Source organism: Phascolarctos cinereus, unplaced genomic scaffold, assembly GCF_003287225.1.
Source record: "Phascolarctos cinereus isolate Bilbo 61053 unplaced genomic scaffold, phaCin_HiC Scaffold_5;HRSCAF=322, whole genome shotgun sequence".
Lineage (NCBI taxonomy): Eukaryota > Metazoa > Chordata > Mammalia > Diprotodontia > Phascolarctidae > Phascolarctos > Phascolarctos cinereus.
Window position 1 is genome coordinate 101,071,862 of NW_027555958.1, and position 14,126 is coordinate 101,085,987.

General features: G+C 38.2%; 1 protein-coding gene across 1 annotated transcript in view; it reads left to right on the forward strand.

Moving 5' to 3' along the window:
* SYNE1 (spectrin repeat containing nuclear envelope protein 1) overlaps positions 1-14,126 on the forward strand; it is a 560,807-nt gene that overhangs the window by 531,975 nt on the left and 14,706 nt on the right. The window contains 5 exon segments of the mRNA XM_078155071.1: positions 920-1,062; positions 3,759-3,884; positions 5,001-5,213; positions 10,433-10,633; positions 13,790-13,918. Coding sequence (XP_078011197.1) covers positions 920-1,062; positions 3,759-3,884; positions 5,001-5,213; positions 10,433-10,633; positions 13,790-13,918 — 812 coding nt within the window.

Genomic DNA, 14,126 nt, shown 5'->3' on the forward strand with positions numbered 1-14,126 from the left:
TAAAGTCCTATATAGATCGAAATCTAGAATCCCATATAACTAATTCCATGTTGGATAGAATTTAAAATACATTTAAAATAATTTAAATTATTTTATACTTAAAATAATAATTTTCTAGTTAAAAATGCCAGTTGATTCTATAACAATTGTGTATTGGTGAATGGTGCTACCATTTAGATCATGGGCTATATAGCAAAGACTTTTCCTTTTTTTTTTTCTTTGCAAAAAGTGTTACAACTTGAATAGTAGAGGCAAAGGATCCAGCATTCTCAAGAGCATGTGACAGCATGACTGTCTGATTGGCAAAAGCTTTTCTCTCTCTTGGCCTTCTTTCAGATTTTGAATACAAGCCACTTACGTCTACTTTATGGTGCCTTAATCAAAACTTTATTTTTTTTCTCCTTAAAGAAATAATGCAGTTGCGCTGTTTCCCCAGACTGATATGTAAGGACAAAATAATGCAAGATATGGACTCTCTCTATTCTCTAAGAAAATTGATGAGAAGCAATTTTCCCTTACTTGAAAAGGGAAATGTGGACTCCATTGCAGTATTTCATGTATGTTTAATGAGGCCCATTGAGAATCCAGTTTCTCAGAGGATAAGACCAGAAAAGGGTGAAGAGTCACAAGTGTTTTCAGAACAGATTGCAAAACTATCCGCACAACTATCAAGGTCTTCACCAGTGCTATTAGGGGAAAAAAATCACTTAGATTAACTATTTTTCTTAAAAACATAAAAAATAAAAAATAAAAATTCTAACACATGAGCATGTCACTACTAAATTTGCTTTATAATTCCCTCACATGCCATTTTCATGCTTCCTTATCTGAGAATAAATCCTTAAACTTTTCTATAAATGTAAAAGTTGGACTGGGAAAAAAATCATGCTAAAGATCACTTTTGTTATGGTCACTCTAGGTGAGCCAGGAGCCTTAGAATCACATATCCGACAGCTTGATAAAGCCCTAGATGCCAGCCGTTTTCAGATGCAGCAAACAGAAAATATCATCCGTAGCAAAACACCCACCGGACCTGAATTAGATGCTACTTATAAAGGATATGTGAGTATCATGATTATCATTGCTCATAATCCCTTGAAAAAAATCTCTGGGACAAAATATAGTGTGTTTAAAGTCCAAGAACTTTGTCAGTTTTCTAAATACCATGCCTCCCTTGATCACATAGCCATAAAGTATCACTGAAAAAAGCAACCCTATATGATTGCCTTTTGTATACCTCTATTTTACTTTTAGCTTTTATTTTAAACTTAAACTGTATAAACTTAAAACTTTTATCTTTGTGTGTGTGTGTGTGTGTGTGTGTGTGTGTGTGTGTGTGAGGCAGTTGGGGTTAAGTGACTTGTGCAGAGTCACACAGCTAGTAAGTGTCAAGTATCTGAGGTTGGATTTGAGCTTGGGTCCTCCTGACTCCAAGGCCACTGTTCTATCTACTGCACCGCCTAGCTGCTGCCTACTTTTAAACTTGCTAAATATATCATCATCTTCATCCTATCCTGACTTGTTCAATATCTCTTGAGATTTATTTTAATGAAAGTTACTCGATGCTTCAGGACCAAGTTGTTATTTGGTTCATTTCTCAATTCAAATGATGATTTCTTAAACCAAGTTTATCGATGAGGCATGAAATTACTGTTTCCTCTTCTGGCTATACTAATTCACTTAATTATCCTTAATAAAATGTTTATTCTGGATGTTTTAATATCTTTCATGTGCCAGAGAAAATAATGCTGACATTTGCAACATGATGGACCATGTTGACCAAGTGAGCTAGTAAAGAACAGCACAATACACTACTATTTCTGTTATTACCTATTGTTTGCACCACTATGGGTAACTCTACAATAACATCACTTAGCTCTGGTGGCAATGAAGACATTTTTTCCAGGGAATTTGCTACTCCCTGTCTGTCACCAACTAAAGAACAAAAGCACCTTTGTCTTTTCTGCTTTGAACTTCTTGCTACTTACATCCAAAAGACCCCTCAGAAACATTGGGAAATACAAATTACAAAGTTCACAGCAGCTATCCCACTGTATATTTGTTCTTCTTAAGCTTAGCAAATAATAGACACTTAACATATACTTTCAGCTGACTGGTTGAGGACAAGGATGGGAATGAGCCTAGCTAATGTGTATTGGAGTTCATAGCTTTCTTAATAGTGGTAAAAAAAAAAAAAGTCCTATCAGTTCACAAGTTTCATTTTGCTCCACTTTAGCTGATAAAGCTGTTGCCCTATCCTTTTACAAATAGAATATAATTTGTTGTGGCTATCATGAGACTGAGAAACAGGAAGAAGCAAGAGAGAGAATATGCCTGAGAGTGTCAAAGATTTGGATTCAAGTCCTGCCTTTCATAGATCCTAAATGTGTGACCATGGGCAGATCACTCAACTCTTGATATCCCCCAGCAACAGTGTGGTATTCTGAATTACATATGTGAGTTACTGACCTGCCCTAGCAGAAAAAAATTCCAACCCTGGGAGCTCTTCTCACACTCATCTGGACCCTACTGAATAATCAATTTGGGGACTACTAAGTATATTTATAAAGCCCATTGAAGAGGAGAAGTTAGTTTGGTGACACTCCATCAAGGACTCTGAAAATAATGCTTTGTGGTCAGTGCAGCACTGAAATTATCCATTTCCTTCTTTTTGAAGTGTTGGCAGCATTAAAAATGGAATTAAAATGAGAGTAGAATCCAAGCCTTCAAATATATCATACGTTATTTTAATGTTCTCAGAAAATGCCATGAAATCCTAATGTCAGTGTGCCTTTTATGCTTTCCAAACACTTTAATCAGTCAATGCATAAAATGCTCCTGGGCGATTTGGGGGGAGCTTTGTCCTTCCCACTTCAGAGTTAAAGAAATTGGAAGATTAAATCACCTGCTAAGATAATATGGTATGTTCCAGGTTCCAGGGTGAGTTTGAACATCTCAGTTCACGTCCTAGTTCACTAGGCTACATATTCAGTCCATAATTTCAAAGGGAATCTCGAGGACATATGCAACTTGATGTACATTACATATGCTTTAAAGTATTTTTTGGCCTGTAGAAACCTACATACATACATATACAAAAGCCATCTGTGCATCATTCAAATAACAGACTAATAATATTTATTCAGTAGAGACTGTGTCACATAGTGGATAGAGAATAAGTCTTGAAGCCATGAAGACCTGGGTTCAAGTCTTGTCTCTTGACACATATCAACTGTGCCTTTGGGCAAGTCACTTAAATTCCAGGTGTTTTGGGAAAGTGGTTTCAAACTCAAATAGAAGTGGGTGCTACTGAGCTATCCATCAAGTTCCCTGCAGGCTGCCTACTGATTTAGTTTTAAAATGTAACATTGACTGTGTTTTATTGTATTTTTATGTATTCTGTTAACTGTTTCCCAATTACATTTGGACCAAGAGTGTTGCAGACTGAAGACCAAAAATTTGATATCTCTGCTTTAGGCAACTTTCTAAAACAATTAGTTAAAGAGAAGGTACTAACCTGTATTGGTAGAGTCCAGCCCCTATCCTCTATCCCTATGAATTCAGCAGCTATTTATTGAAACACCTGCTATGTGCATAGCATTGCAGGAGGTACAAGAAGAAGGTGTGGACTGACACAAAGCTACTTCATAGTGTCCATTTTGTATTGGTCTTTTTTTTCAGTTCTTATTTCTAGAATATTCAGTGTGAATGAGACCTGTGGGGTTTTCTGTGTTTTGTGACTGTACTTTTTTAAACAGATGAAATTGCTGGGTGAGTGCAGCGGGAGCATTGATTCAGTGAGGAGATTGGGGCGCAAGCTGAAAGAAGAAGAGGAGAAGTTATCTGGGTTCATTAACCTGAATAGCACAGAAACACAAACATCGGTAAGTAGCACCGCCCTGAGAAGAGAGAGGGAAATGGGATACCCTGAAGCCCTTCAAGCTCTGAAACAATGAACATTTTCCAAGTACAGGTTCTGATACCCATTCCTGGGATTTTGCACTAGTCAGTACTCTGAGCTTCTGTCATCACCATGATGATTGCCTGGGGGAGAGGGAGAGGTAAAGAACACTGTGTCGATCCATCCCATGCTCCAGGCTTCCAAATGTGTCATCTCCCTCCTGATATTCACATATGTTGTTCATGTCCCACCCAATCTGATTCAAATCAATAAACATGTATTAAATGCCTACTATGTACTAGGCACAGTACTAAGCACAGGAAATACAATTAATAAAAAGAAAGATCGTCTGTACTGTCAAGGAGCTTACTAATGGAGGGAGAGATAACACACAAAAGGAGGTAGAAAAGTAAGGGTACCCAGGGTTGGGGCATCTTGGGCTGTGTAACTGAAACCAGGCAGAGCAGCAGATGCAAAAACGCAAATAGAAATGGGGTCCCATGATCCGTACATAGGAAGGAAGGAAAGAAAGAAAGAAGCATTTATTAAGTACCTATCATATGTCAGGTACTATGGCAGGTGCTTTCTAAATACTATCTCAGTTGATCCTCCCAACAACCCTGTCAGGTAGGGATTGTTATTATTATTCCTATTTTATAGTTGAGAAAACTGAGGCAAGCAGAGTTTAAGTGACTTGCCCAGGTTCACACAGGTAGTAAGTGTTTGAGGCCTGATTTGAACTCAGGTCTTCTTGGCTCTAAACCCAGTGTTCTATCACCTAGATGTCTTAGAGGTCATAGAATCTAACCCACTTATTTCATAGAGGAGGAAACCGAAGCACAAAGGTGAAATGAATTGCTCTGAACCACACAATGAATGTGTCTGAAGAGGAATTCAAACCCAGGTCTTCCTGACTCCAGGTCCATTGCTTTATCATGGCACCATGCTGCCCGTCCACTTGCGATTCATCTTTGTCTCTAGTTCTTGATTGGTTTTGCTATTCTTTTAGTTTCAGGTGCTACATGTGGCAGGTCTCAGTGTGTTTGCCCAAAATGTCCACGTGCTAATGAATCTCACATCCCCACACTGCCCTGCTTTAGGTGTGATTGATCGATGGGAGCTGATCCAGGCCCAGGCCCTGAGCAAGGAGCTGCGAATGAAGCAACATCTCCAGCAGTGGCAGCAGTTCAACTCTGACCTGAGCAGCATCTGGGCGTGGCTGGGGGAGACGGAAGAGGAGCTAGAGCAGCTTCAGCGTCTGGATCTCAGCACTGACATTCAGACCATCGAGCTCCGAATCAAAAAACTAAAGGTAGCTTTAAGAAAAAATACAAAAAACTTCAGCCTTGCCTTTTCTGTTCATATCCATAATCTTTCCCTTTAACCACTGCACCATTGGACACTCCCTCAGAACTATACCTATGGTGTTAGAAAAGGTCAACAGACACAGCAACCACATGTCTGACACGCGGTCCCTCGCCTCCACTCCCTACCCAGTCCACCTAGAGAGGAAGAAAGACTATTCCCTCCTCAGTTGTCCAGGACTGAGAATATTAATTATCATTTATCATAATTGCTTTTAGTGCTATTAGCCTTTACATTATTGTAGGCATTGGGAAGATGACTTTCTTGGCCCTGCCTTCCTCATTTTGAATCATTTCCTGCAAGTCTGAAGGGAGCCTTCTTTCAAATGGCCTGTAGTCAGTCAACTAGACATCCATGAAACATGAAATTCCCATTTATAAGGAATTAATAATCATCATAGTTACAATGTAGGCTGTGAGGGTAAAAAGAAAAAGTCTATTAAAGCCAGAAATGAGCTTCAAGAACACTTTGTTCAATGGGGTCATTTTGCAGATGAGGAAGCTGAGGCCCAGAAAAGTGACATCATAGGACTACTAAATGGTAGTGATTGAACTCAAACCCAGGTCATACAGTAAGTGAAGGGGTGTCTAACTCGGAAGTCCATTGTTCTGTGTATTGTATCTTAGTAGAAAGAATGCTGATTTTGGCCTCAAAACTTCTCAGTTTGAATCTTGTCTCTTATACTCCCTACCAAGGCAGGGAGGTAGCATGGTAAATAATATGCTAAGCCTTGAATCACAAAGACCTGAGTTCAAATTCAGCCTCAGACAGTTATTAGCTCTGTGACCTTGAACAAGTCATTTAACCTCTGTTTGCCTCAGTTTTCTCATCTGTAAAATGGGAATAACAATAGCACCTATCTCTCAGGGTTGTTGTAAGGATCAAGTGAAATAATAATTGCAAAGCTCTTAGCAAAATGATTGGCACATAGTAAGCGTTATATAAATTTTTGTTAAAATAGTGATAATAATACTCTTATTACTTTGTGACCTTAGGCAATCATTATTATCTATTATTATATAGAATTATAATTATTATATTATTATTGCTTATTATTGTATAGTCTTATAGCTATCAATCATATTATATAGTTATATAGTATATATAATTGTGTTATTATTTATTTGTATTATGTAGTAGTATCACATATAATAATAATAATATTATTATTATTACCTTGTGACCTTGGGCAAACCATTGGCCTCAACTTTCTCATATATAAAATGAGGAGGTTGTATTTAGTGATCTCCAAGGCTGGTTGCAGTTCTAAATCTGTGACCCTATAACTGTCACAAATAAATAAGATGAATCATGCCTTGAGATCATGACATAGATTATGATTTGCTTAATGATTTGCTCAGGAAGAAATAAAATTGCAAATGAAATCAAGAAACCGAGACTTAGTGATTGGTCTAGTGACTTTGTCCTGGTCATATAATAGCAACCATCTTGATAATAGCTTTTTCAATACCTGCTGAAAATGATAATGGCCAGAAGCAGTAATGTGAAGAAGGGTGTGAAGTCAGCCTGTAAAAACAGGTAGAACCCAGCCCAGGGAGGGCTTTAAATGGCAAATAGCTGAGTTTGTGTTTTATCTTGAAGGTGATAAGGAACCACTGAAGTTTATTGAGTAGGGGAGAGGCATGCTCAGACTTGTGATTTTGGAATATGTGTGTGTGTGTGTGTGTGTGTGGATGATAAATTGAAGAGAGGCAAAGACTTGAGGCAGGGAGAACAATTAGGGGGCTTTTGTAATCGTCTAAGTGAGAGGTAATGAGTGCCTAATTTAACAGAGGAAACCAAGGCCAACAACAGTTAAATGATCTGCCTGAGACCACACTGGTCATAAATGGTGGAGAAAGATTCCAAACCAAGGACTCCTGACTCCAAGTGCCACACTCTTTCAGCTATACCACTGGTGGCCAATGGGTCTGACAAGGATACAGAGATGAAAGATACTGTGAGGGTAGAATGGACAATTCTTGAAGTTTGAATGTAGATTGAGGGTGGGAGGGGCAAGAAGCAAAAAAGAAATGTTGAGGATAATTCTGAGCTTGCAAACCTATGCAAGTGGAAAATTGGGAATACCCTGCATAGAAAGAAGGATATTGGGAGGAAGAGAAAACAGCAAGTTCTGTTTTGGACAAACTGGGCTCTAAATAATCACGGAATACCTAATAGAGATGTCCAGCAGGTGATTAGTACTGTGCTGTTAGAGCTCAGGAGAGAGATGAGATATACATATATGTAAATTTAGGGTTCATCTTTTAGGTGATGATCATTAAACCCATCTCTGTTGAGTTCATTAAGAGAGTATATGTTGTTGTTCAGTCCATTTCTAGTCATGGCTGATGCTTCCTGTCCCTATTTGGGGTTTTCTTGATAAAGATACTAGAGTGGTTTGCCATTTTCTTCTCCAGCTCATTTGACAGATGAGGATACTGAGGCAAACAATGTTAAATGGCTTGCCAAGGGTCACATAGCTAGTAAGTGTCTGAGGTCAGATATGAACTCAGGTCCTCCTGACTCCAGGGTTGGCATTCTATCCATTGTGGCACCTAATTGCTCTAAGAGAGTATATAAAGAGATAATAAATGAGGGTTCAAGTCACAATCTTGGGGGACATCCATATTTAGTGCATAGGAAATGAATGATAATCCTGCAAACATAACTGAGAAGGAACAGTTATACAGGATGAAAAAGAAGCCAGAGACAACAATACCAATAAAATTAAGGGAGGAAAGGCTATACAGAAGGAATGGATGATTGACAGTGTGATAAACTGAAGAGAAGTCAAGAAGGGTGAAAACTGAGAAGTCATTAGAGTTAGCAATTAAGAGATGTTCAGTAACCTTGGAAAGAGCACATTAGATCAAAAATGGTATGAGAAACTAGACTGAAAAGAGTAAAGATGGGAATGACAGGGGCGGATATAGAATCAACAAATGTAGACAGTTTTTAGTAGGAGTTATTACTGAGAAGAAATGCAAAACAGATATAATAATTTGAAGGGGGCAACTAGGTTGCATAGTGGATAAAGTGTTGGGCCTAGAGTCAGAAAGACTCCTCTTCCTGAGTTCACACCCAGACTTAGACATTTGCTAGCTGTGTGACCCTGAGCAAGTCACTTAACCCTCTTTGCTCATCTGCAAAATGAGCTGGAAAAGGAATTGAGAAACCACTCCAATATCTTCACCAAGAAAACCCCAAATGAGATCAGGAACAGTCAGACATGACTGGAAACAGCTGAACAACAGTAAAAGTTTAAAAAGATGGTAAGATCAAGTGAAGGGTTTTTCAGGAAATGGGGAGAGCGGCATGTTTGTAGGTGGCAGGGGAGGACCCACTATATAAGGAAAAATTAAAAATTCAATTTAGACAGGGGGGAAATCTATGGGATAAGCGCCAAAGGAGACTGAAGAAAATAATCCCAAGGGAATAAATAGAAGGGCCTAGCATTGCATAGGAGAAGCATTGACTTGTCTTCAAAAGCTGAAGCTAAGGAGAGAAAGCCTTTTGCCAAGATGGAGAAAAAAGAGATGGTACAGGTCAGTTGTGTCAAACTCACATAGAAAGAGGGGCCTCTAAACCATACGTATGTACCCTTATAAACATAGAAAACCATATGTTAAAATTATATATAGTTTGTTTTTATTATTTTAATTTTTAATTTTATTATACATATATATTTTAATTTTGTTAAATATTTCCTAATTACATTTAATCAGGATCGGGCTGCATGAGGCAGCCTGGAGTTTAACATCTCTGGTGTAGCTGACTGCAAAAGTGAATGTATTTGGAATTACTGCTGTGAGAGTTTTGCAATGAGTTAATTGGTGTAGGGTGTAGATTCCTAAACACTACATGATTCTTCTTACCCCAAAAAACTTTAAAGCTAAAAGTGTTTCCAGTAGGTGTTGAAGTAACATAACCAGCATCTTAAAGCATCTCCTACCTATTAATCTCCTAAAGATGATTTTTTTAAAATCTGAATTATCTAAGGCCTTTTTTCTAAGTAAATTATTTCAAGTTGTCTGTGAAATATAGGAACCAATCTTGCTATTGCAACCAGATCCATAGAAATGGCATGAAAATAAGGATGTTGCCTTAGACCTCAAAGAAATCAGGCCAGAGCTAATGGTGAGCTTGATGCATGACTGCTTTGCTTCTCTGTACTATTCCTTTTCCATTTTTCCCCCCTTGGAATCTCTTTATGGGTCAACTCTATGGTCTTTCAACAAGTAGATTTTCATGATCCCTTTGACTTCCTTTTACATAATGCTTGCAATGATAGAAAACTGAAAAATTCAGACGCTATATTTCTTATTTTCAAAGAGCCAGAGAAATAATTTGTTTCAGGGTTGGTTGTTTGGGTTTTTTTGTTTGTTTTCCAACAAATTGAACTGATTGACAGATAAAATTACTAATTTGGCTAATGGCTTTGGTATTATGTAGACATAATTCTTAGCCTATTGATATGGAAGCCAGAGATGAAAGGTTGACTTACTGCTGACACAAATGAATTTTGGAGAACCTGAGGATGATGATAATAATGACAATGATGATGAAGAGTCACATTTATATACTATTTTATAGTGGCACTGGACTCATAACCTTGCTGTGATATAGGAAATAAGTAGTATTGTCTCCAATTCACAAACCTAGAGGACATACTAGGTAGAACACTAAACCTGGAGTCAAGAAGACCTGAGTTCAAATGTGAGGTATGAGAAAGAGGATTAGATAGATGGTGTAGAGGCAGATATGACAAAACTTAGCAATTGCTATGGGTACTGAGTAAGAGTAAGGAATACAGGATTAGTCCTAGGTTGCAAACCTGAGTAACTGGAAGAATGGTGATGTTCTCAAGAGAAATAGGGAGGATAGGAGGGATTGGTAGGTTTAGGAGAAAAGATAATGAGTTCAATTTTGGATACATTAAATTTGAGATATCTGTGGGGCATCTGGGTAGCTGGTGAAGTAGGACTTGATGTTGAGAAATAAATAAGGACCAGAGATGTAGATTTGGAAATCATCTATATAGGGCTGAGAGTTGAACTCATGGGAGCTGATAAAATCACTAAGAAAAAGAAGAGGTTCCAGTGATCTTGGGGTGTGCATCTCATTCAAGTTCATTTTGATTTTTGTCTTGGTTCATCTTTATAGGAGCTTCAGAAAGCAGTTGATCACCGCAAAGCCATCATCCTTTCCATAAATTTGTGCAGCTCAGAATTCACACAGTCTGATAGTGAGGAGAGCAAGGAGCTCCAAGAGCGATTGGCCCAAATGAATATGCGCTGGGACCGAGTGTGCAGTTTGCTAGAAGACTGGCGTAGCTTACTGCAGGATGCCTTAATGCAATGTCAGGTTTGTATCAGGCTTCCTTCCAGCCTCGAAAGTCACCAAGGAACATCTAGCAAAAAGTTCCTTCCCTCCCACCTCATTACTCAAAAGACAGAGTATTTTTATGAGTATCATAATTTTCTGGGCTCTACAAGTACAAAATACTTGCAACATGTCCCTGGAGAAAACAGTCCCTGATTTAGATGTATGTGTGTCAGATTTTAAGTTAACAAGATGACAATTTCTCCCTAAAACTAATGTGAATATGATTACTTCTGTGACATAATTCTTCCCTTCAATATGGTATTTTTAGGTATAAATCTAATCAGAGATTGCAGATGTCCAGGTCTTATCACATTTTTGTTTTGTTTTTGTCTTTTAGTCAAAGGCCTATTACCAAGCCCTTTCCTTCAAAACCACACAAAAGTACCAGGTCTGAGAGCTTACGAAATCCCATATGATTTGAGGTCCTAAATGCACAGAAGTAACACTTAGATATTTCAATGCCTAGAAAGATGCGTGGGTTCATCACAATTGGTACTCCTTCCACTTTATATTTCAGTCTCTGCATGCGTTAGTAGATGGATTGGCCTCAAGTTTCATCATCAGACAGCCAAACTTTGGGTGACGTGTCTCCACATTAGCTAAACTGCTCCTTTTATGAAAAGATGTGGATAGGTCTGTATTTCAAACCTTTCAAACTTAGTAAGACTCATTTCAGCTCATAATCATTAACTGTATCAGTGGTGTCTAACATTTGCATGGCACTTTAAGGTCTACACAATGCTTTACATATAACCTCATTTGATCTTTACAATCCTGTGAAGTAGGTATTACAATCCCCATTTTACAGATGAAGAAACCGAGTCTGGAAGAGATTAATAATAATAAGTATCTGAAGCAGAATTTGAACTGAGTCCTTCCCAAGCCCAAGTACAAGACTCTATCCATTGTGCCCCCTAGCTGCCTAGCTTAGCTCGAGCTGGTACAGCCTTCCAGAAAGCATGGTCACCTCCATGACAGGACTTTTCATACTTCTGGCCTCTTGCTTCCAGTATAGCTGAAGGATTAAAAAGGGTTTCTATGGGATATTTGAAAGGCTAGTTTCATGGTTTCAGTAGTCTAAACAAATGAATCTCTTCTGTTCAACAAATACTAGTAGAGCATTCATTAGATGCATGGTAGTGTGCTAAGTGCTGTGGGGGACTCAAGGGAAGTAGAAGCCATGTCCCTATCCCCTAAGCCTAGATTAGTTTGTATAATAAAGCTACACACGTTAATTACTTATATAGCAAACTAATATAGCACATGAATAAGTATCCCAATCATAAGTAATAATAATAATAATGATAGCTAACATTTACATAGCGCCTACTATATGGCAGGCACTTTGCTAAGCACTTACCCATATGATCTTGTTTGATCCTTACAACAACCCTGGGAGGTAGGTGTTATTATTATCCCCATTTTACAGTTGAGGAAACTGAGGCAGAGATTAAGTGATTAGCCAGGATCACCCAGCTAGTAAGCCTCTGTTTTGTACTCAAGTCTTCCTCACTCCAGGCCCAACACTCAATTCTATCCACTATTCCATCTAGCTGAAGGGAGTGTGGAATGACATTTCAGTTCAGTAAGCTACTATTAAACAATAGAATTAAATTAAATTAAACAATACTATTAAACAATACTATGGACAAGGCACTAGGCTAGACTCTACAGGCAACAAAAATGAAAAACAACACAGTCCCTATACTCCAGTTCCTTACAGAAGCAATACTATATATTTACATCTAAGGTTAATACAGGATAGAATTTTGAGGGGGAAAAAGAGAAAGCTAAACAAAGCATGGTTGGAATATTAAAGAATCAAAGAACACTCTGGTGAAGGAGGGGAAAGTGTCATAAAGGAGGTGATTCCTCAACTGAGCCTTGGAGGAAGAAAAGGATTTTGACAAGTAAAAATGACATTAACAAGGTATTCGAAGGCTGCAGAAATGCATGCAGCATGACAGTTGATGAAGCTGCCTTCTTAGAATGGAACTACTGAAAAATTACAACAATAAAGGAACTTTATGTAGTACTCTAAGGTTTACAAAGTGCTTTCCAACATTATTTTGATGGGTCTCTCCAGGCTTCACAATAATCTTTTAAGGCAGCTCTCAAAGGAATTATCATCCCTTTTCTATATTACGTGAGCAGTAGGTGTTAGAGAACATTATTTGAAGTTAGGTCTTTCTGTCTCTAACTCCAGCACTCTGTCAAATATGCTAAGCTGCCTCTCATGTTAAGTAATTGAACTGAATAATGATTATGGTCATGTTTGTGTGTCCATCAGTACACACGCATGGGTATAAGTGTTTATGTGTGGCAAGAAAGGGACTAGATGCAAGAGATATTGTGGAGTAGAATTAATAGAACTTGGTAACTGATGAGATGTGGGTATGGTAAGGGTGAAGAAAGAATCCGGGACAACTCTGGCAGTTCAGAACCTGTGTGCCTGAAAGGATGCTGGTGTTTTAAAGGTGAGATAAGCTTTGAATAAATGACAAGAAGAATATCTTCTTTCCTTGGTATCTAAACATAGTGCTGTTCTTTTAGCCATTAAACATATAGATTCCAGTTTTCCTGTATCTAAATTACCACCAGGTAATAAGTTAGAGGAGGAAGCTGGTGACTCAGTGGATAGAGCACTGGGCCTGGAGTTAGGAAGACCTGAATTCAAATCCAGCCTCAGACATCTCTTAGCTGTGTGACTTTAGGCAAGTAAGTCACTTAACGTCTGATTGCCTGAAAAAGGGATCCATTAGATTCACTGGAGAAGGAAATAGCAAACCACTCTAGTATCTTTGCCAAGTAAACTCCATGAACAGCTATGGTCCATGGGTCATGAAGAGTCGGACATGACTGAATGACTGAACAACAAAATAAATTACATACACACCAAATCATTTGGTGTTAGAACAGTAATAATAATCTCATATATGGAAAGAATGATATGTATGCCATTAAAATGAAGCTGCTAGGAGAAGGCAGTCCATTAAGTACTAGCCAGGTGCAGCAATTAAAGAAGAAACATGTGACCAAAATCTGCATGTAGATGTGGGTATGCGGGCAGGTGGGTTGAAATGACTCGTCATGTATTGCTCAAGGTCACTGTAGATTCTCTTTTTCTTTTTATAGGATTTCCATGAAATGAGCCATGGATTGCTTCTGTGGTTGGAGAACATTGACAGGAGAAAAAATGAAATAGTTCCTATTAATCCAAACCTTGACTCAGAAGTACTTCAGGACCAACACAAGATGCTTATGGTAGGATGTTTGACTCCAGCCTCTGGGAGAGATTTAGAAATCTTTTTGGTTTCTTTAGTTTTTTTCATTTCACTGGAAAGAAGGATTATACAGAATCCAGTATTCTACCCTTTGTGCTTTAGTCTCTAAGTTCAAGCCCTGTTAGTGCCAAGTTATTTTTTACAGCTAAGTATATCCACAGGGCATGCCACCGACTGGAATTGAATTT